Source organism: Felis catus, chromosome E3 (assembly GCF_018350175.1).
Source record: "Felis catus isolate Fca126 chromosome E3, F.catus_Fca126_mat1.0, whole genome shotgun sequence".
Classification (NCBI taxonomy): Eukaryota; Metazoa; Chordata; class Mammalia; order Carnivora; family Felidae; genus Felis; species Felis catus.
Genome location: NC_058383.1, coordinates 6,197,691 through 6,220,449, shown reverse-complemented (window position 1 = coordinate 6,220,449; position 22,759 = coordinate 6,197,691). Strand labels below are relative to the sequence as shown.

At 47.6% G+C, this 22,759-nt stretch overlaps 1 protein-coding gene across 14 annotated transcripts in view; it reads right to left on the bottom strand.

Moving 5' to 3' along the window:
* The window catches only part of TRRAP (transformation/transcription domain associated protein), a 113,308-nt gene that overhangs the window by 29,810 nt on the left and 60,739 nt on the right, over positions 1 to 22,759 (bottom strand). For 10 of the 14 annotated variants that reach the window (XM_023246566.2, XM_023246564.2, XM_023246571.2 and 7 more), the window contains 18 exons: positions 22,362 to 22,568; positions 21,934 to 22,092; positions 21,703 to 21,837; positions 20,213 to 20,323; positions 19,146 to 19,292; positions 16,841 to 17,054; positions 16,163 to 16,288; positions 13,876 to 14,022; positions 12,784 to 12,986; positions 12,063 to 12,184; positions 11,531 to 11,744; positions 9,561 to 9,740; positions 7,515 to 7,661; positions 4,195 to 4,314; positions 3,711 to 3,998; positions 3,405 to 3,542; positions 2,652 to 2,764; positions 2,131 to 2,266 (listed from right to left, as the gene is read on the bottom strand). In XM_023246566.2, the coding sequence (XP_023102334.1) occupies positions 2,131 to 2,266; positions 2,652 to 2,764; positions 3,405 to 3,542; positions 3,711 to 3,998; positions 4,195 to 4,314; positions 7,515 to 7,661; positions 9,561 to 9,740; positions 11,531 to 11,744; positions 12,063 to 12,184; positions 12,784 to 12,986; positions 13,876 to 14,022; positions 16,163 to 16,288; positions 16,841 to 17,054; positions 19,146 to 19,292; positions 20,213 to 20,323; positions 21,703 to 21,837; positions 21,934 to 22,092; positions 22,362 to 22,568 (2,907 nt within the window). The remainder of the gene's footprint in view (positions 1 to 2,130; positions 2,267 to 2,651; positions 2,765 to 3,404; positions 3,543 to 3,710; positions 3,999 to 4,194; positions 4,315 to 7,514; positions 7,662 to 9,560; positions 9,741 to 11,530; positions 11,745 to 12,062; positions 12,185 to 12,783; positions 12,987 to 13,875; positions 14,023 to 16,162; positions 16,289 to 16,840; positions 17,055 to 19,145; positions 19,293 to 20,212; positions 20,324 to 21,702; positions 21,838 to 21,933; positions 22,093 to 22,361; positions 22,569 to 22,759) is intronic. The other 4 variants (XM_023246567.2, XM_045048093.1, XM_045048095.1 and 1 more) reach the window with 1 other exon arrangement.

The window sequence follows — 22,759 nt, the reverse complement described above, 5'->3', positions numbered from 1 at the left end:
TTGATGTGAGACCAACATAACATTCATTCTGAAGCATCTTTAGCAAATAAACACGATACACATTTTAGTGCCCTAATACCATCTAAATCACGTAAGTATCATACTCTGGTTTCTCTTCAGATCGAATAAATCTTTCGCCTTTTACTAAATCACGTAAGTATGATGAGGATGGTGAAGACAGCGCCATCCTGCATTCATAGAACTCTCTGGCTTGTTTTTTCTGACACCTCACTTCTTCAAGCACGTTCACATTCACAGCCTCTCTTGATCTCAATAACCCAATGATGGAAGAAATTCAGGAAGACAGACTTGTCAAAACATGTGCTTCTAATACAATCCTCTAAAATCACACCGACCTCACATTTTCTGGACTTAAACACTATTCAAGAAGATGGGCTTTTGTCAATCACCACACTTATCCTCTGTAAACCAAGAACACAGGCATCTCTTCTGTTTCCTATGCCGTTTATTAAACCAAACCAAGAAATAATGGCACTTCTGCAAGCAGCCCTGGAATCACAATGCACAGGAACGAAAACAGAGTCATTTGATTTTTTTCCTTTAAGTATTAGTAAATGAGTAAATAATTTTGGACTATGAAGACTACTTGAATTTATTGCAGACTCCTAAGAATGTTTATTCACATACTTTGAGCTTTTTCCTAATCAGCATGTGCCTTGTATACAAGTCTTTGGAAAATTATCAAGTGCTTCTGAAAGAAGAAATTCACTGATCAGATTATGGATAGCACGACGCTGCGTGTATTTGGCTAAGTGAAACCCTGGGAAGGGAGTAAAAAGGAAACATCAGATCGAGCTATAAATATTTACTCAGTAGAACGTAAATACATTTTGTCAGAAAAAAAAAAAAAATCTGTATTTTACCCACAACACGAGACTGGTCATCTCTGGGAGTAACAAACTCCCTGCATCAGATGAGCAATTTCCAGATCCCAACCCCAAAGTCAAGCCCTGTTCACACAGTCTGTGACCATCTCACTTCCATGACCTTCTACATGTTTGTTAAAGAGTAACATCAGGAACCACAGTAACCACAATACAGGTTAAAATTCTGGACTCATTTGCGAGAAAGCAGCCCCATAATCCCACGTGCTCTTGCCGTCTCCAAATGACAAGAGAAGAGTAAAATCAGTGGTGTGGATGTAACTAAACCCTACTGGGTAGAAGGGCAGGTGAGGACAGGACGGTAGCACTTCCTTCAGCTCAACCCCAAGCATGAACGTCACAGGGAAAAGGTGGAGAGCCGAGGAGGAGCAGGGAAGGAGGCCAAAGGGGAACAGGAGGAAGGGCCCAGATGACAAGTGAGGAGCAAAAAGAACAGCTGCATCCGAGGACTGCCTAACGTGAGGTCCAGATGACACAGAGTCATACCGCGCAATACTGCAGCTTTCGGGGCCTTATCTCCCCCAGTGGAGAGAGAGGGAGCTGCACCTCTGTGCCCACTTTCCCGCTGGGTACTCAGTTCTGCTGGATGGAGCTTCATCTTAAAAAATGTGGAGCTCAGGGCACACCTGGGTGGCTCAGCTGGTTAAGCATCCGACTCTCAGGTCATGACCTCACAGTTCCCAGCATCCAGCCCTGTGTCAGGCTCTGCACTGACAGCATGGAGTCTGCTTGAGATTCTCTCTCTCCCTCTCTTTCTGCCCCTTCCCTGCACTTGTGTACCCACTGTCTCTCAAAATAAACTTAAAAAAAGAAGTGGGGCTCAACCAACTTAATGACTCAAGTTCCGTTACGCTACGCTGCTTTCACTCGTGCGACACAGAACACGCTTTGTAACACCACATCACTCAGCAGACCTTACCGCCAGGCCCGGCCCGGGATGCGCCCTTGCTGCCTGCACTTCCAGCCGTGCTTCTGCACCAAGTCCGCCTCGACGGACTACTACTTAATCTAACGCCTAGATGGAACCGATCCGGGAAAGGGGTTAGAGACGACCAAAAATAATGCCTGCTTCCCAAGTGCTATTTTTCATCTGCCAAGATGCCCAGTTTGTTCTAAGTGAAGAGAACACTCTAGAGACTGAGGGCTTTGTGGAAGGGACCCACGCGGCTGTGGAGAACATAATCTGGGCCCAGCGAGTTATCAGGCAGCAGGAAAGTGGCCTCACCTGCACCAGTGCCTCCTTCATGGCGGTCCAGTTGGATACCCGCCAAGCACACTCGAGGACGAGGTAAGGGTTTATGTGCCCTTTGGACTGGCCATACTCCGTCAAGGCTTCCCATTGGTTCAACTCCTTCGAGCACCTAGAAGACCAGGGATTCAAGAGCACAAGGTCAGTTACCAACACACTTGCAGACTGAGACAGGGCAGGAGACGAGACATTAAGTCGTTTGTTGCCATTCCACAGAAGAAAACAGAAATTTTCCCCCCAGAGCAAATTTTCCCCCGAGGTGCCCATGGCAGTGAGCCACCCGCTCTCTGAAATAACAGCTCCCCCAGAACACCAGCTGCCCACCACAACACAGCGGAGAGCTCGGAGAACTGGAAGAAGTTGTTCCTTTCTTCATAATAAGGCCATAGCGAAAGTAGCGAAGTCCCCTTTTAAAAACACACGTGAGGAAATTTCAGAGACTTTTTTTTACTGGATCTCTTCACGGACTCCTGAATGCATCAAGCATGCTGGCGTACCGAATCCAGTGGTCCTCCCAAAGCTGGTACTCTGGGAAGATAGCAGGGGACGCGTTACTCCTCTCATGCTCCTTCTTGGCTTTGTCCATTGCCTTCTCGTAAGATTCTTGCGCCTGGAGAAGTTAATCATGCTCTCAATTATTTAGGACAACCTGGATCTCAGGCCTGGGGGTGCCCTAAGCTCTTCTCTAAGATCACTGCCACCCGAGAGGCTCTACGTGCACAGGGAACAGGGATGGCCCCCGTACCTCCCGCCCCCTCGCCCGTCACAACAGACAGTGTAGAGACCGCCGAGCCCCAGGATGAATCTCTCTGTCCCTCAGTGAGGACAGCAGAGCCCAAAGCTCGTGCCCGTTCTGGAGTTTCTGCGGCTCAGTGTCCTACACAAGGCTGAGAGCCATATCCCGGGACAGCGACCCAGGCTACATACAAAGGACAAACACGAGAACTAAGATTTCAACACTGAATGTAATCTACCTGCCACTTCCAACAGGACCACTGACTGCAGATAAAAAGCATCCATGTTAGCAACTAACGGTAAAGGATCGTGGACTAAGTTTCAAAAATGTTCGTGTCATGTATGTGTGTTTCTCTTCAACTGAGATTTCAATCAGAAGGCCTTTCTACGCAGGGTAAATGTTTCAAATAAACACGTGAACTTATTGAACGTGAACTCTGACTTGACAATGTTAGAAACCACCTCTCCTCCTCCATGCGGCTCGGCCAGCTCATTGGACACTGGGTGGTGGCTACCTGCTCAAAGAATCCGTGCTGCTCGTAAGCAATGGCAGTCGCCGTCTCTGAATACTTGCAACGCTTCTGCCACAAACCAGCCCACATATCTTCCTCTTGTAACAGAGAGTACAGTTCAGCCAGGGAGTCCAGGATCTCCTGAAAACAGAGCATGGTTTCTTGAGTGCTCCTGATAAAAACCTTTCCTCTTCCTCCCAATAAAGCAACGTCACTGGGCTGTAACTTAAAATCGCTCGGGAGAGGCTTACTGAAACCGTGAGGCCCCAGGCCAGGAAGACGTGACCCAGAAGACAAGGTGGGCCTCACCTGCTGGGGTGGAGTTATGCTCTCCTGCTCATAAAATTCCGTGGTTTGCTTCGGCTTAATCTGCAGACTCAGACCTTTCTCAAAAGCCTGGTGCTCCAGCATTAACGTGGACCGGAACCAGAGGTTGTGTGTCTTCCCCAAATACTTCAGAACGCAGGGCCTGATGGGAATTGGGGGGACACACTGGGACATGGCCTCGACGAAGCAGTTCAGCGCGCTGGGCTGACAATCCCGCTGCACCTGGTGGCTGCCGCTGCACAGGAACGGGCTGATCTCACCAGCCAGAGCCTACAAGCGAAGCACACGTCAACTGAGGTCTTCGCTCTCTTACACAGCATCTGACAACATTTGGGGAGGATTCACCAGTAGTGAATGGGGCGTGGTTGCCTCATCCCTTGAAACTGAGCCAAGATTGTTTTCTTTCACCGAGATTTATCAACACCGAAAACCACATCTTCCAAAACAGGATGTAAGACAGACTTACGTGCTGCTGTCTGTCGGACAGGATTTTCCACAATCTGGGAAAAAGCTGGACCCACGTCTTTTCTGCCAGTGTTGTGGAAATGTGACAGAGCTGGACAAAAGCGCTGAGCAGTGCTCCCGTCTACGGAAAGAACAAAGGTCCATGTAACCACACAGGGGGTCTCATGTCCACGCCCAAGATACTGCTATCTCTGCTGTCTCATGCTTTATCAGACACTTATCCACTGTCAAATTTTCAAAGATCAAGCGTCACAGCAGAGCATAAACACAGATTCTGAGCATGAGGAACCCATGGGTGCTTAGGAGTCAGTGACGTGCCTACATATTTTTAACTTCTTTTAAATGTTTATTATTGAGAGAGTGAGCGTGCACACGTGGGGGGAGAAGCAGAGACAAGGAGACAGGATCCAAAGCAGGCTCTAGGCTCTGAACTGACAGAGAGCTTGATATTAGGGGCTCAAACTCACGAACCATGAGATCATGACCTGAGTGGAAGGCAAATGCTTAACCGACTGAGCCACCCAGGCGCCTCTACATTTGTTGACTTTTAGGGCATTTTCTAACTTTTAAGGGCATTTTCTAACATGGTTCCACCACGTCCAAGAAGTATAAACGCAATGCTGACACGGATGGGTTAACAAGAGGCACAGGGACTCCATCAAAGCTGGAAACATGAAAGAGGAAAAGAGGAGGAGCACATGCATAGAAGGGAAGTTCTTGGCCAAAGAGTACAATTCTGCAGAACAGATCAAGAACTGAAGATCCAGAGTGTCTGCAGCTGACGGCCGGCGAGATGGAAAGAGCCAGGGTCAGGAACTAAAAGCCCGGATGGTGAATCAAATCCACAGATGCCTCTGACTTTGTCCACAGCTTTGCTGGTTTTCAAAGTCTGAATCGGCTGCCGATATTTCCTACAACCAGGCAGGTTTCAAGCCTGCTGGAAGCCCACTGGGCCCATGGGGCACACCTCCCCACAGAGACAGGGCTTCAGGGACACATGCGTCATGACCAGGCTCTCCTTTCTCCAACAGCAAACCGAGGAAGGGAAATCACCCTCATGTCCACATCTACTAAAAATGCAGAAAGCAAAGCTACAAACATTTCAAAGAACATGGGTGAAAACATTTAATAAGTGAAGAATGCTCCGGTTTGGTACTCGGGCTGCCCCGTGAGGCAGACGGAGATGAAACGACCACGGAGGACCTCGGTGGCTGCCCCCTCCTCCCCGGCCTCGGGGGCCTCCTGCCTCCAAGTCAATCTAGCAGAGACCGGAGCGCCGAAGGGCCACACGTGTTCACACACCTGCTGCTCATCTCGAGCCGTGAGTTGGGGATTCCGCAGGTCCCCGGCCTGTACTCATTCACACACTGTCACGGAGAGGCTGTGGTGGCTCTGCCAACGCCAAGGAGGACAGGAGGGGACACTGGCGTCAACACGTTTCTCAGAGGGAGGAAGACGGCCAATTCTGGGACAAGATGCCCAGGGCAGAGAAGAGGGCAGGAGCGCCTGGTTCCATGAAGGACCCGACCCATTCACGTGCCTCCTAGTCCCTCTGGACTTAGAAACAAACTGTCTGGAGGCACCGACTGGCCCCTGACCACTTCACGGGTGGAGGGGCCTCGGGAAGGAAAATGTCAAGGTCAAATAGACTTACAAATGCAGTGACTTATAACCCCACCTTGCTCTACAAAAACCAGAAATATGAAAAGTAACTTCCATAAACACGTGATAAAATAACATGAACGCCACTCCGACTTCTGAAGCCTCCTGGTGGCTTTCACTGTTCTCCACAGCACTCACCAGCCCACACAGCCACACCGATTTTGCCTCTGTTTATTATTTCCCCCAGTAGAACAGGAGCCCCACGGGGCTGGTACTCTTGTCTGTTTCATTCAGTTACACGAACTGCTAAAATGTACTCTGATCTTTCGCAATGAGCTGATCATTAAACTTATGCCAAAGCAACCAATGGGTCAGTATCTACATGGTGACTTATCATGGCGACTGTCAGCCAAGAAAGGCCTTTGGGTTTGGGGGCACTGACCCACCACCCTTCTTTCCAGCAGAAATGACAGGAGGGACAGGGGCCTATTAAGTCTTCAGTTGTGAACAAAAGTGTGTCATCTACATGGAAGAATGCTCTGCTTCCGTTCTGTGCACAGGAAGACGAAGTGTTATGTTTATCCACACATAAACACAATGATCACTCAGATGCAAATTAAAGTTTGATTTAACGCACAAAAATACAGAATGGGTTACCAGAGAATTTTAAATGTACAAATTATCTGTGACAAGTAGTTTGTTTCTAGCTTTTTTCACCTAGGTCTTGATTTGAACAGAATCATCGCTGGTTCTTTGTAACACTCTTCAAAAACAACTTGGTGTATTGGCCTTAACCAATTCTTGTAGTCTTTAACTAAAAATCATCACTTCTATAATTAACCTAAGAGTCTGAGGAAGTCAAAAAGCTTCTAGCTGGCTATATCCCAAAACAGATGCATTTGGGGGCGCCTGGGTGGCTCAGTCGGTTGAGGGTCCAAGTCTTTTTTTTTTTTTTTTTTTTTAATTTTTTTTTTTTTCAACGTTTATTTATTTTTGGGACAGAGAGAGACAGAGCATGAACGGGCGAGGGGCAGAGAGAGAGGGAGACACAGAAACGGAAACAGGCTCCAGGCTCTGAGCCATCAGCCCAGAGCCCGACGCGGGGCTCGAACTCACGGACCGCGAGATCGTGACCTGGCTGAAGTCGGACGCTTAACCGACTGCGCCACCCAGGCGCCCCAAGGGTCCGAGTCTTAATTTCGGCTCAGGTCATGAGATCGATGGAACCCCACGTAGGGTTCTGTGCTGACCCAGAGCCGGCTTGGGATTCTTTCTCTCCCTGTCTCTCTGCATCTCCCCAACTTGTGCTTTCTCTCAAAAAAACCCAGAAAACAAAAAACAAAAGGTGCGTCTGGAGGACCTCTCCCTACAAAGTGAACTTCATTTACCACGTTAACCTATTCTCATCTTCTTTTTATTGCATTTGAAAAATAATTCAGCAGTGTCTCATCTTATATTTTTAGTAAACAATTTCATCCTTTCAAGGGACAGCAGTGGGAAAATGATTTTCTCCCACAAGATACTCTAATTCCTTCCTCAAATCTTTACACAGAATATCCACTTTGGTCTCACAGAATTACGATAGCGTCAACTGAGAAAAGTGAGAAAATACGTCTAATTTGTAGAAGAAAACTTCACACTGCCGTGGGGTAATCCTGCTCTAGGATTCAAAATATTCAGGGGAGAAGACCACCACCATCCCTCGGAAGCCACACAGACCTTCACCTCCCGGAGAGTGTCAAGGAATTTGTCGTGTCTGTTGGTTAACATGTGCAGTTGGTTCCCGATGTCCTTTTCAGAAAGCTCTTTGGTTTTGGGCGTGCTGGTCTGGTCTCCCGGGGCCAGCTCAATGTCAATCTCCACGTCCTGTGAAACAGAACACAAACAGGCAAAAACAAAAAGTCAGACAGTTAGAGAAAACCCAGTAAACAGCTCTTGCAAACTCCTTGTTACAGTTTTGGCAAGTAAAATTCTAGGCAGTTTCCCAGAATTTTAAAACTATGTAAATCCTTTGAGCTCTAAAATAAAGCAGATGGACTAGATCAGACTTCTCTCTAAATGACACTATGGAAAGATCACTGTTTTGCTCTTCTATTTGGATTGTGGAAAGCAAAATGAAAAAGTGCAAATTCTAAGCAGTAAAATAACAATGATAAGGAATTACAGCCTATCATTCCTCAAAATGCAGTACAGCTGCCTCGCTCATTCAGATTAAGAATATGGTCAGGGTCACTGCACAGAACCTGTTGGCACAATGTTTTATATGACTCATTCCCAAAAAGGAGTAAACCCTTCTTTCTGTCTGAAGCCTCTGAGAAGTCACAGCCAAAATTCAATCATCAAGCAAGCCTCTGAGTTATCAACCATTTGGTATGTGCCCCTGAAAAAGCGCAACAATGACCAAGTTGGCAATTTACTTCATACAGGAGAGTAACAGGAAGGAAAGATCGTATCACTAGATCATCTAGTGTTCAGCAACAGAAGGAGATTTTAAATTCTTATTTGATAACAGAATGAGTAGATATCCCACATACAGGAGTGGCATCAGACTACCCTTTCAGAGCAAAAAGGGTGCCTCCTTTTGCAATCCTGGGTGGCTGCTTCTAAAACCCAGCACTCCGGGGAAAGACTGAGCTTCCAAGAGCAAACAACCTAAAGGAGACCCAAGTTTAAAGGTCTACGCCTGGAGTAGTGGCGGCTACTCCTCATGGAGCACTGAGGGCCATCGGGACAAAGACCTCAGCCTTGCTAGCCAGTTCTGGGCTCCAGGGCTGCCCCCACCAGGACGAGGTGGAGACTTGGGAGGTTCACAGCAGGCTGCTGGTAGAACCTGCTGGAGCCCTGGGAGGCGTCCCTCCCTAGGGTAGTGCTGTTAACACAACATGGCTTCTTCTCACTTGGGAGAGAAAAATCACCGAACAGTAGAATAACCTGTACTAAGCAAGACTAGCTCACAATAAAGTGATCTATCTCGAAATTAAATGGCAGTACGAGATGCTTATCAATTTAACCTAAGTGTCTATCAACAGATGAATGGATAAAGATGCGGTGTGTGTAAGTACAATGGAGTATTATTCAGCCATAAAAAGGAAAGAAATCTTGCCATTTGCAACAACATGGATGGATCTTGAAGGCATTCTGCTAAGTGAAAGAAGTCAGACAATGACAAAAACCCTATGTTCTCACTTATATGTGGAATCTTACAAAAAAAAAAAAAAATCTTATGGAGAACAGACTGGTGCTTGCCAGAGGCAGCAGGATTAGGAGAGGGCAAAATGGGCCAAAGGGGGGCCAAAAGGTATAAACTTCCAGTTATAAGTCAGTCATAGGGATGCAATCAATGTATAGCATGGTGACTATGGGTAATGCTACTGTATTGCATATCTGGAAGTTTCCAGGAGAGTAAATGTTAGAAGCTCTCATTAGAAAAAAAATCTGGTAACTGCGTGGTGACACATGTTAACTAGAGGTATCCTGGTGATCATTTAGTAATATATACAAATATTGAATCGTTACATCGGACACTTGAAACTAACATAATGTTGTATGTCAGTTACACCTCGATAATAAAAAAAGAGAAACATCTAACTGAACAGAGGTACCACATCCAGAACTTTCAGGTAGAGACAGGTTTTAATGCATTGCTCTTGCCCTCCCAACCCCCCCCCCCCCCCCCCCCCAAAATCTAAGGCTGATATCAAATTCGTCCACAGAAATGGGAATTCTGCTGTGAAAAGGAAGGGACCACACAATCTGGAGCATTACTTCCTCTTTGGACTCGCTGTTCTCTCGCTCCCGAGGCTCCTGCTTGACATGTGTGACCATGGCGAAGGCCGCTCGGTCGTGGCTGTCGGCCAGGTTGATGACATTGGTGATGGACGGGAGCATGGCTCCTTGGCAGCTGGTACCAATGGGAGTGCTCTTCTCACACACCGCCAGAAGCAGCTGGAAAGGATTTATGAAAAGAAGACAAACCTAGAACATTAGCCTGGCATTTGGGGTGCAGGGACCCATGGCTGACACCTAGTTCTCACGACTGGCACACATAGGGTGTTGACTCGTGAGCCCACAGCTCTGCTTCTCCCCGGCTCAGTCAGACAAAGGGTCTGAACTGTTCCTCCAGACACCCCTCACTCGGCACCTCTGACTCGGTGTCTAAGCAGAAATTCAGTATCTTTCTCCCCTACCAGACGGGCTTCCTCCTGCTATCAACTCCTGCCCAGACTAAGTTCCTAACTCATGGACTTCTTCTTCCCAAATCGTCTCCTCACACACAGCTGACTCAGTGCCCTTCTCCCTGTGGCCCCCAGTGGCTTCCATGGCCGCCAGGGGACAGTGCAAGCTACTCGGCATGGCTCACGAGCTCATCCCTGACGTAACACTCGTACCCACACCCAATACTTCCACGACTATTCCCCACATCCCAATACGCTTTGCCACCTGGCCTTTGCCTCTTGACCTGGATGCCCCCCAAACTAAGCCACTCTTGCCCCTGCCCCGGTGGAGCTGAAGTGTCATGGGGAAGGACAAGCCCAACATCAACACGTAAACAGACACATAATAACAAACAGAAACAGAAAACGACGACAACAACCAATAACCCAAAACCAAACCAAAAAAGATACATACTCACTGTAAGGACAGAGCCAAGAAACAGGGAGACCAACAGAACAAAAGGGTGCCCCTTTTAGCTTAGGTGTTAAGAATGTGGCATGTCTGAGAACACAAAAGGCCAGTAGGGCTGGAGACCACCGAGGGAGGAGGGAGACAGGGAGGTCAGTATCGAGCTGGAGAGAGGAAAGGGTCTGGTCACATGGGGGCTGGAAAGACGTGTCCTGGAGGCTGGATTTTGTGCCAAGTATAAAGGCAAGGAGTGACACACACAATCAGCATTATTAAGGACAATTTTGCAACAATAACAAAACTAGGGTGGTGAGCAATGATGGTGGCCCCAAGAGGGCAGAAGAAGAAAAAAGGGTGAGAAGCAGGTGGCCCTGAACTGGTAACCCCTGGCGACAGACCAGATGCACAGGACAAACGAGGCAAGGAATGGCAGATCCCCAGCTTGTGCCCCTAAAGAAGATTCCACAATCTTCTATCTCATTAGGCAAAGTAATTTGGTAACCTTGTAGCTTCACTTGTAAACAAGCAGACTAGAATTATCTGCATAGCATCGATAACCGATGGGAAACTAGGCTGCCTGGTGTAGTAAGCAGATAACTAAGCCAATGAAAGGCAGCGGATATGAACAAGAAACAAGAAAACAGATCTCTCCCCACAATCCTGTTAGAAACATCTGACCATCCACTGAATCGGTCTGACCATTTCACACAGGCCTCTGTCACTGGCATGCTGGCCCCTCGCACTAAGGGATCCACGTCTGTGGCTTTGTCAGGCTGGTCTGGCCTGGCTGCTCTACCTTCCTGCTCTAAGAATGATGAGACGTGACACAGTACGTTAAATCTTCAAGGGCGCATAGACAGAATTTACAATTTTCACAGTTGAGGAAAAACAAACCTCTGGCTACACACTAAAGAACACTATTCAATTTTCTAGGAGCTTAAAACCACCCCTAAAAAAACCCCTCGAGCTGAAAACAAAGCTTTAAAAGTCTTTTTTTTCTTCCTGGAAGAGAGGACAGCAGTTTATGGTGGAGGTTTCTAATTCATCTCAGACAATGTTGATGCCTCCTGCTTCAGTGCCCTGCCAGGGACGGTGAGCTGGGCCCGTCCTACCTCAATGCACTGCTTAATCCAGAAGTGGTTCCCCATGGCTTCCCAATTCTGGGAACAGGTAACGTAAAGCAGGCGCTCGTATACCCGACGTTTCATAGAGTTGTCAAAAACCTCAAAAAACTTTGCCCTGATGAGGGGCTGGGCGCAACGCAGCCCGGAGAGGAAGGCTGGCTCGAGTTTCGCAGTCAGCTCACTGCCAGACAGCGTCTCATCCCTGAAACAGAAAGAGGAACACGGGGTGGAAGAGCTACACCAGAGGGGGACTCTGCAAGCCGGAAGCCAACAGGCAGAAAACAAGCGGGCGAGAACGCTCCTAAATGCCGCTACGAAAGCCGAGAGTGGATCATGAATTACCATAGGCCGACGCAGCATTTGAGCAAAAGGTGCGTTAATGGCACAAAAATATGTTCTGGGATTAAGTGTAGGTATGTTTAAAATTTAACTATCGTGAAGCGATTCAACGTTACGTAGGTTAATTAAAGAACGTACTGTAGACACATACGCGCAATGTTTGGTTAACCGCTGTCATTACCTGTAGACATAGTTAACGAGGTCTAAAAACTGGGCATTTAATTCAAGGTCTTCCGGAAAGCGCTTTTCTATGTAGGCCATCATTTTCACAAGCAAAATGGACTTCTCCCGGAGTGTAGGTGTCTGTATGAATTGGGTTTTTTTTAAAAGAAAAGGTCAATTACGTCTATTTGAGAAAAGATAAATTCAAAAGCATTTCAGCCATCTGCTTTATTTTTTAAGCTCCTAAAATTTTGTCAAGTAAAGTAAGACAAGTTCCTTTCTAAATGGAAAGAGCCTGCCTCTGGCTGTCTGCAAATCCTTAAAATCAAGACAGCTGCCAATCTGATTTTCCTAGGGGCTGCAGCTCACTTTGGAGAGAAAGTAACTAAATTATCAAACAAATCAGAAGTTTGCAATCACCTTACTAAATTCAGTAACAGTCCCATATCGTTAATTTTTTGGATGCTTACCTTTAGCACCACAAAGACTAAGAAATAAGATTCATTTAGCATCTTAATACAAATACACATTAAAAAGAGTGACTGGTCACCTTGAGCATCTATTTAAAATGTTAAGTGCCATGAGAGAAATCCATCTTAACAAAAAATCCTGCAAATGCCAACATGGGAAAAAGCGTGTTGCCGGAGAAGCGTGAGGAGAAGAGCTGAGCAGGCCATGCTTGGACTTCTGCCTGCACAGCAGCAGATGCCTGACCCGAGCACAGCCCTCTCGCTGCTCACCTGACTGGCTGCCATCGGGGAATTGTTTTTCACCCACTCTTCCACGATTTTCACTACAGCCCGGAGGATTTTGGCATCCGGCGACTTTTCAATGAGGGAGGTCAGGATGGCCTGAATGAAGTTCTTCCTCATCTCCATGCTCATGACGGCCAGGCGCGTTTTCACCAGCTCCAGACTCAGCATCACCAGCTCTCCTGTTCCTGCTTGTGCAGAGAAAAGGGGAGCACCCCAACAATCCACATGATGCATGATGTGGCACGTCAGATTCTGTCCCACCCTGCCCCCCACATACTCTCCTGCAAGAGGGGCCTCATAAGCGCCTCCGCACGGGCAAGGGGACGATGGAGCGGACGGACCAGTGCCGGACACCCAGACACAGGCAGTCCTCAAGCCACGTTCACAGCACTTCTGCTCCGATGGGCCTCTAGCAGTGGTGCCAACTCTGGGCACACGTGGCCCCGCCCCTGCAACCAACAACTTTATCCCTCAGGATCCTGGGGCCCACTTCTCGGGCCCAGAACCTGCAACTTCATTTTTCATAAGGCATAAAGCTCTGATTATGCATTTGGTTTTACGGCAAAACCACTGGATAGCTCTCACTCAGCAGTGAATGCCCCACATAAATATCCAGCCCGCTTAAAAATTTCATCCCTACATTCACAAATTTGGAATATAATTCATGAAAAAAAAATTTAATGTTTATTTTTGAGAGAGCGAGTGAGCACACGAGCAGGGGAGGGGCAGAGAGAAAGAGGGAGACACAGAATCTGAAGCAGGCTCCAGGCTCTGAGCCATCAGCACAGAGCCCAACGCGGGGCTCGAACTCACAGACTGTGAGATCATGACCTGAGCCAAAGTCAGAGGCTTAACCGACTGAGCCACCCAGGTGCCCCTGGAATGTAATTCATTTTAAAAACGATCTCACTTTGGTTTTATATGAAATGCTCAGAACTTCTTTTTTGAAAGCAAACGGAGAGCGGACTGCACAAAAAAAACAGGAATTCACGTTGGTTTCAGAATTCAATCACACAGCAGCACCCTTTTGGTGTTCCATGAAGTCTGAGAAAAAAACGTGGGGGCCCTGGTTGTCACCTGAGGTAGCTTCTGTGCTGCCCGACGCTGCCTGTGGGTTCAGGTGCTCTCGGACCATCTTCTGCAGGGAGCGCATGAAGACCGAGATGAGCCGGTCGATGTAGCTCGGGTTGTTGCTGCAGGCGGACTTGAGGATCATAAGGGTCCCTAAGAGGTAGAAATCGGTGTGTTCGGTTTTAAGAAAAGTTTTTTTAAAACTCAGTAATCAACAAAAATGGGCTATTTAAAACATTTTAAAGTGTACTGAATAAAAATGTGTTGTTTCTGACCAAGTATGGATAAACCCCAAGTGTCAACGTTAGAAGCTTTTGTCCACACACACTACACTCTGGAGCACCGCATTTTCACTCCCAATTCTGAATTCACGATCCACACCAAGCACGGGAGCCGATTTTTACGCTTTGGTAGATACAACATTCGTACCTTCAGTTCTGGATTTTATCCTTGTTATAGCAAACCACCCTAAGTGACATTTATTGTCCCATGATAAGTTTGGGCAAAAAAAAAAAGAGGGGTGCCTGGGTGGCAACCCCTGGGTTAAGCATCTGACTTCGGCTCAGGTCATGATCTTGCAGTTTGTGAGTTTGAGCCCCGCGTTGGGCTCTGTGCTGACAGCTCAGAGCCTGGAGCCTGCTTCAGATCCTATGTCTCCCTCCTTCTCTGCCCCTCCACTGCTTGCATTCTCGCACTCTCAAAAATAAAAAAAATTGACATTAAAAAAAATTGAAAAAAAAAAAAGAAAATAGAACAAGAAAAAAAAAAGAAAATCCTTAAAAACAAATCTAGACTATTTGGACATGATAAATATTTTAGAATTCAATTTGTACCCCATTCTGAAAAACTGAGTAAGATCAGTAAAAATCCAGTAAAAGTCAACAAAACTAACATCAGAGCATAAACACTGAGTATGTGCAAAAAACGTAATCTTTCCTGACATGTTTTAGGAACATCCTGACCCTGACCTACACATGAAATTTTAAATTTGTATTCACAGTTCCCATGATAGACCAGTATAAGGGTATTCATTTGCCATTGATGGGTGCAATCATCACAGATTTGGACAATTTTAGGCTTGCTTTGTTAAAAGGCGGAGTCTTAGGAGACAGGTGACGCTTGGTGATGATGAGTCAGTAACTGAGCCCTGGGTCTAGGGCAGGAAGACTGCTGTGACAAGACTCCAGGCACTAGCCCCAGTGCTGCCCCCGGCCTGCTGTCACCCCCACAAAGGAGGGAGGCAGGGCCAATGGTGGTCAGCTCTTCAGAGTCCTCCAGAGAATTAAGAAGACATTCAAACTCTGGAAGCCAGGCTGCGAAGCAGGATCTACATGACCCGCCTTAACAAAAGTCACAAAAGGATTCCTCAACCATCTAAATCCACCCGGTTCCAGAATAGAGCTGGCAAGCTTGAATACTAAGGGATACAATTTTAGATAAATTTATCTGGTTCCCTCATGTCAGATAGCAAGTAGCAAGGGTCTGGAGAGCAAGAAACTCATTCAGATGTAACGTATTCAGTTTGCAGATTCAGATGCAAGTGTGTGCATGATAAAAGCTACCTATGTGTTTACATACAAGTACACAGAAAAAAAGACACACATCAAGACGTTAGTTAATAGTGAATATTTACTAAGCAAAGAGACTTTTAGTTTTCCTTCTTTTGTATTTTCAAAATTTCATACAATGACTAAGTTAAAAAAGCATTTTTTAAACTGCTAACCCTAAGTCCGTGACTTTCACAAAGAGCAGAGTAAAGTAGCTACGCATTTGACTTCTGAGTATCTGGAGGCCCAAGTCGTCCGGCTGCCCCGATTACCTGAAAAACCAACTCTTGTCTCACCTGGGGCAGCCAGAGCCTCACCACGTAGACAGGGACTAGTTCTCGTCTTGGGAGTGGCTTCAACACGGGTGACCGTATAGTGAAAGGCAGCAATTACACATCTGTGCACACTACTTTAGCAGCGGCTCCGTGTGTGACGTGAAGCCGGGGCAGCAGGACCCGCACCACACGGGGCAGCTCCCCCACAGCCCAATCCTGCACCTGAGGCTGGGGCGGGAGGAACCGAGGGAACACAGACATTGGTTGGGAGGAGGCCATTTCCCTCAAAGACCACAGGGGACTGGGGACTCACGTGTACCAGGCCACACACGACACCCTCAGCGCATGTCAGCTCAAAGCTCCAGCTGACGTCCTGACCCTTTCCGAGAAGGAAAGCTCGTCCAGAGAGCACAGAGACCGACGCCAAAAGGAACCGCTGCTACAGAAAATCTAAATCGGACCCAAACTCACCGAAAAGCTGGGAGGGATTCGCATTGGTGGCCTTCTCATAGTTGGTGAGTCCTTCATAGATTACCTTTCCGACGGCCGCATAGAGGCACTCCAGCTCTTCGTACTTGGAGGCCACACTGGAAGTGCCTGAAACAGAAGCGAGAACCTGGGCCCTACGGTTTAGGTTCTCAGGCCCATCGGGGCACCGGGACACTGACCTTCCTCACACTAGGTCTGGAGCCTTAGTTATCTTGGGATGTGGGACAACTGGCATGGGCGCTTCTCTCACACTGCAGGACTTGTGGCGCTCATCTCTGAGAGGATTCCGACTTTACAGAGCTAAGGGACAACGTTTTATCCCCTGAGCTTTCCCGGAGTGCACCCAAGATCCACTCACTTACAGTATGCCAAAGTTTGACCTCGACCGTTTGACATTGGACAAAACACTGTAACCCAACTTCCTTTACTGCCTAAGGAAAGTCACGTTCGGCTGATGAGTAACAGCATTTCCAAAGCAAAACAAAAAACATAATGCAACGACTGCCGCCGTTAAGTTCTTAGGTCAAGAAAAATTTTTTTTCAAAGAAAGATGGAAAGCCCGAAGTAAACGCTCACTATAGTAACTGGAGGAGGAGCACTCTCGAGTGACAAGCTCTGTGCCCTCCCATCCACTGAGGCACCAGAGCAAAGGTCACCTACTTGGCTCTGTTGGGAAAATGCTCATTAGGCGGGAGAGAAGGCTATGGACCGCTCGGAGAACCTTGGTGTTCGCGCATGTCATGCACGCAGCGATCCCACGCTGCAGAGGTTTGAAGCTGCTGAGGATGGCTGGAGACTGCAAGACGGTGAGCAAGAAACCCAGAACTTCCAATCCCGTGCAAATATTTCCATAGTTGACTTGATTAGGCTGCTCCTGCGGTGGAGAACACAGGCCACACACAGATGACGTCAACACTCCGGTGCCATCCACTACACAAGGACCACATTTTATTAATACAGGAGGACTTCACATTTCTTTTAACAAATTTGCTTTAAGTATTTAGTCAAACCCCCTTTTAAATGCTTATGAAAGACATTAATACTCAATATTAAAAATCTGAAAGTCATTAAAATTGGGTCTAAAAAATAAAATTTAAATATCCTTCCAAAAGGAACTATCTTTGAAACTGTGGATCTTGAAATCAATCTAAAAGATGATGTCATAAAAAAAACTATTAGAAAACAGAGTATTGCTTCTTAAAACTTTTATCTCTGTGGTTTACACACACAGATGCCTTGTCTATGTACTGTGTGGACACACTGGGTTGTGAGATAAAATCTTCTCACACTTACTATGGGAAAAGAGTGGAAAGTCACCATGAGCTGGGCACGCTGTATGACGGAAATGTTAGCCTGTGACGTGGCAGAGGTCGTTCACTAATGGCTGAGCTTAACTCAATGCGACTGCTTTGGATAGGGAAGTAGTTTGACCTTTCAAAAAGAAAAAGAGGATGGGGCGCCTGGGTGGCCCAGTCGGTTGGGTGTCTGACTCCTGATTTGGGCTCAGGTCATGATATCTTGGCTCCTGGGATCGAGCCCCACATCAGACTCTGTATTGACAGTATAGAGCCTGCTTGGGATTCTCTCTCTCTGAGTGTGTCTCTCAAAATAAACACATAAACTTAAAAAAAAAAAAAAAAAAAAAAAAGAAAGAAAGAAAGAAAGAAAAAGAGAAAAGAAATATACAGAAAATCCTGAAGTTAGGGGCGCCTGGGTGGCGCAGTCGGTTAAGCGTCCGACTTCAGCCAGGTCACGATCTCGCGGTCCGTGAGTTCGAGCCCCGTGTTGGGCTCTGGGCTGATGGCTCAGAGCCTGGAGCCTGTTTCCGATTCTGTGTCTCCCTCTCTCTCTGCCCCTCGCCCGTTCATGCTCTGTCTCTCTCTGTCCCAAAAATAAATAAACGTTGAAAAAAAAAATTAAAAAAAAAAAAAATCCTGAAGTTAGATGTCAAGCTAGAATCAAAGCATATACTGCAGACAGGCAGCCTATGATCCCACTGTTTTTGTGGTACAGGTAATCTGTGCAACCTTTTAAAAAAAACCCTTTGCAATGCAAAATAACAAATGCTTAAAATCGGTCTGCAGCTGCCCAGAAATTACAGGATCATTGTTTTTTACAGAAAGAGACCAAAGACCCACCAAATAATCAGCAACATTAGATCCTAAGGCTAATTTTTTTAACCCTTACCCCCCCTTTAGTTTATTTATTTTGAGAGAGAGAGCGAGTGAGTGCGTGCCCAAGTGGGGAAGGGACAAAGAGAGAATCCCAAGCAGGCTCTGTGCTGTCAGCACAGAGACTGACATGGGGCTCAAACCCGTGGACCGTAAGATCATGATCTGAGCCAAAGTCAGACTTTTTTTTTTTTTTTTTTTTAAATCTTTATTAGTTTTGAGAACGAGACAGCGTGTGAGCAGGGGAGGAGCAGACAGAGAGGGAGACACAGAATCCAAAGCAGGCTCAAGGCTCTGAGCTGTCAGCACAGAGCCCGACGCAGGGCTTGAACTCATGAACCATGAAATCATGACCTGAGCCAAAGTCAGATGCTCAACCAACTGAGCCACCCAGGTGCCCCCAAAGTCAGACATTTAATTGACTGAGCCACCCAGGCATCCCAGGGCTAATTTTATTACCTTATTTTATGGTGCTCGATAACAAATTATATGTCTGTTTTAAAGTTTTAAGTTTATTTTAGAGATTGTTTCATAAACCAACTAAAATTGGTTATACCAAGCCAGTCGAGAGGTCACTTTAAGAACAGACGCTTCAAGATGCAAGAGAACTATCATGTTTTCAAAGCTCTTTGCTGCCTGGGGCTGGGGACATGAGCTCAAGTTTTAAGATCTTTTTCAGGGAGTAAAACTCCCTCCCCCTCCTTAGCAGCCATGATTGGCCAAGAGAATGGAGGGTTTGGGGTTTGGTGGCCCAGCCCCAAGATCGGGTGGCAGTGACAGACACATCCACTTACCACACTCATCAGGAGCTTGTCAAACCACTGCAGTTTGAGCTCAGACTTGGACCACATGTCTGGGCGCAAGGCAGTCTTCAGGAGAGTCACACACCGCCGAGACAGCACCTCCCCAGGAGACCCCGCAGTGTTGGTATTGTCGTTAACCTGGAAATCCACTTAAATTCAAGGCCACGTCTCACCGTGACACTGCCTCTCGCCCTGGCACCCGGCTTCCACTTCACTGCCACCTCCTTTCCCACCTGACTCAATTCAGCCTTTGCCACTTCAGGGACTCTTGCCGACAGCCACCCCCCCCCCCCCACTCTCTTGCTGTGGGGTCTGTGGGGATTTGCACTCATCTGTGGGAGTGACGGATTAGCATCAGGCAGCTCCCCAAGAGCGCACCCAAGCTCCTCCCACGGACCTCACAGGCTGGGCCTGGCACACTGCAGCACCGAGAAGGTACTAGCTGAATTATTCAGCAGATTTGTTCAGTACTTTGAAGCCCTCAACGGTTTTGCAAGATCTACTATTCTGTTTAGTAATCATACAAACTTAAGGCTCCCAAATTCTAAAAAAACTACCTAAGAAAATTTCATTTACAATGTTTTTTTCAAATTGTTTCAGAAATAGATTCCCAAGAAATACATGAAAATACATATTGACGTAAATGATAAAGAAATACAAGTTTTAAAAGCACTTAAATTACTAAACGTCCACAATTTATGGAGGTCGGATCATCCCAGCACCTTTACGAGATGTATTTGGAAGTTAAATAATCTGCCCAAGGTCGCTGGCCGAGTGCCATGTTGTGTCAACACCAAGATGACCTTAATCATGAGATATACCAATATTACCATCGCAGAAAGGAAAAATGTTTTTAAAAATCCCATCACTTATAAAACAGGCAGGTTTCAGAAACGTTAGCCTGTTATGAAATCAGTGGAATGTGGTACAAGAGAGCTGGCCTCAGACCTTGGTTTGTCTACATTGTTCCTGACTACACTGTCAGAGATAACATTCTAGAATCTTTAAGCAGTCTCTGTTCTGAAGAATCTGTAACAGAAGCCTTTCAAAAGCCGCACCTGACAAGCCACGCGGATGAGGAAGTTCACCACTGTGTCCGTGTGCTGCTTATCAATGGGTTTGGCAAGAAGGGAGTCGGCTCCAGGCAGAGACTGGCTCCTTCCGAACACCTAAGAAAAGGCAGGCAGAGCATTCTCAACAATGCTTCCGTCTGACAGGGCGCGGCCTTGTGCAGCCAGCTCGAGGTACACAGTCCTCCTGGGGGCGGCGGCTCTGGGCAGTGGGGAGACCGGCGGCAGGCACGTCTCTGCAGACACAACCGACAAAGTCGCGAGGACACCAAGGCGGCTCTTCATACGGAGCAGCAGCCAGGAGAAGAGCACAGACAAAGCTGCTCCAGGCACAGGAAAAGGAGCCAGCGGATGAGTCCCAAGTGAACAAAGACCCTGGGGCACTCCCGAAGTGGAGGAAAGGCCTGTGTGGCTGGAGCATCGTGAGCAAGAACGGGGGGGGGGGGGGGGGGGTAAGGGCGGGGGAGGCACGAAGGCCATCAGCAGGGCTGAGTCACACAGGCCTTGAAGGCCTCAGCCCGAGAGAGGGCTTGGCCGGGGAAAGACAACCTGACCTACTGCTTCTTCAAGCTTGTTCTTTTTTTAAATGTTTATTTTTGAGAGAGAGTATGAGTGGGGGAGGGGCAGAAAGGGCGACCGAGAATCCGAAGAGGGCTCTGTGCTGACAGCAAAGAGTCCAATGCGGGGCTTAGAACTCACAAACGAGCCATGAGATCCTGACCTGAGCCGAAGTCGGATGCTTAACCAACTGAGCCACCCAGGTGCCCCATCTTCAAGTTTCATTTTTAAACGATGTAACAGTACAGAGGCCCCAGGCTCCCTTTACTCAGCTTCCCTTAGATTCTGACAAGAGGCAGCAGGAGAGGAGAGAGGAGCTGGGAGGCACTGCAGTGAGCAGGGGAGGTGGCTGGGCGCATGCCAAGAAGGGTCCGCGGCCGGGTCAGCAGGACCTGACACGTAAATGGACAAAAACCGTGGCCCGAGGTGTCCGACCTGAGTACAAGTAGAGACCAGTAGAGGGGAGGGACGGGTCAACCTCAGGCACAGAGTGACAGAGCCATCACCTCAACAAGGGCTGAGGAGAGCGAGCAACCCCCTCCCTGGCTCTCTCGTGTTCTCCAAACAAAACAGAACACATTTGTTCACTATGAAAAAAATGAACACAAATGGGTGCACATTCTCGATCAATTTTCTTACCCCAAAGCGTTTCTCTCAATGCCTCCCTGCAAGGAATTAGCCATTCTCATTGGAACTCTAAGGTATTAAATACACATGTAAAAAACAAAAAAACAACAACAACCGTGTCTCGTGACATGAGAAACACGGCGAGTAAGTCCTAGGTCACTGGGGTTCTACCTGTGAGTGCAGCCTTTCCCGGCTGTGTCTCAGGCACGGTGCTGGGCACTTAGCCCACATTCGGAATTTGTGGAATGAATGAAAGAAGCGCAGAACCCATAACAGAAAGCACTCGATCTTACCGCGCTGATGGCTCCAGTGGCCGTCCTAAAGCGTTTCACTTCCTGGGCGGAATCCACCGACAGGCCTCTTTTAATGGAAGATGAAACAGAGTTGACTCCTTCGCCACTTGAATTTGAGTCCATGTCTGAATCCGGCTTAAAAAACACACAGGTGTGACTTTACAAACTGATTTCTAGGGAGAAGCAGAAGGAATTCAGTCTGGGATGACAGGACAAGTCTGGCAGCCGTACCTGCTGGTCCTTGATCCTCTGCAATTCCCACTTGATGACGACTTCAGACAGGTCCACGGCCAGCCGCCTCTGCTCGATGGTGACGCTGGGCGTGAAGCCCAACCTCTGCATGGCGCTGACCATGTGCTGCACCAAGTGATGCCGCACAGGGTAGTAGACCTAGGGGTACGGGGCCTGTGTCACACCGGGACGACTGCCTCGTGACTCCAACACACATGCGCAAGTGGGCACACACACACACATACACCCCCACCCCCCAACGGACCAGAAATACCTTTATTAAAAGACGACTAACCACATTATTACCGCAAACAATCAGAGATAAGCAAGAGGTGAAAGCAAATGCCTGAACGCGCAGGACGCACCCCCTATGGTCCTAGGGTGCTCTCAGCGTGTGGTCCCCACCCCCCGTGGTGCTCTCTACACACCTTAAAGTGCTGCACGATCAAATGCAGGATGTGAACGAGCTGCGGGACCGTGTGGCCCTCCTCCACAATGATCTTCCTCGTCCAGTGCGTCAGCATCTGGTGCCCGTCCTCCATCCTGGCTGGCACCGCCGGAGTCAAGATGGCCATCGCCTGTCTCACGATGGCTCGAGCCTCCATCGCATGAGCCTTGAGGAGACTGTGAAAGACCTAAAACAGGGAAGAGGTTCTTACGCACGGTGAGAACGAAGGCTTGGAGAACGGAGATGAGAACAATCACTTTGAACCGAGACCGGGTGTTTTTGCAAAATTCCTTAGGGCTGTCTTCTCAGGAAACAACAAAGCTGCTTTCTCCTTCCTTAAGTTTTGAGATGAATACGTTGTTCCTCCTCCTACCGAGC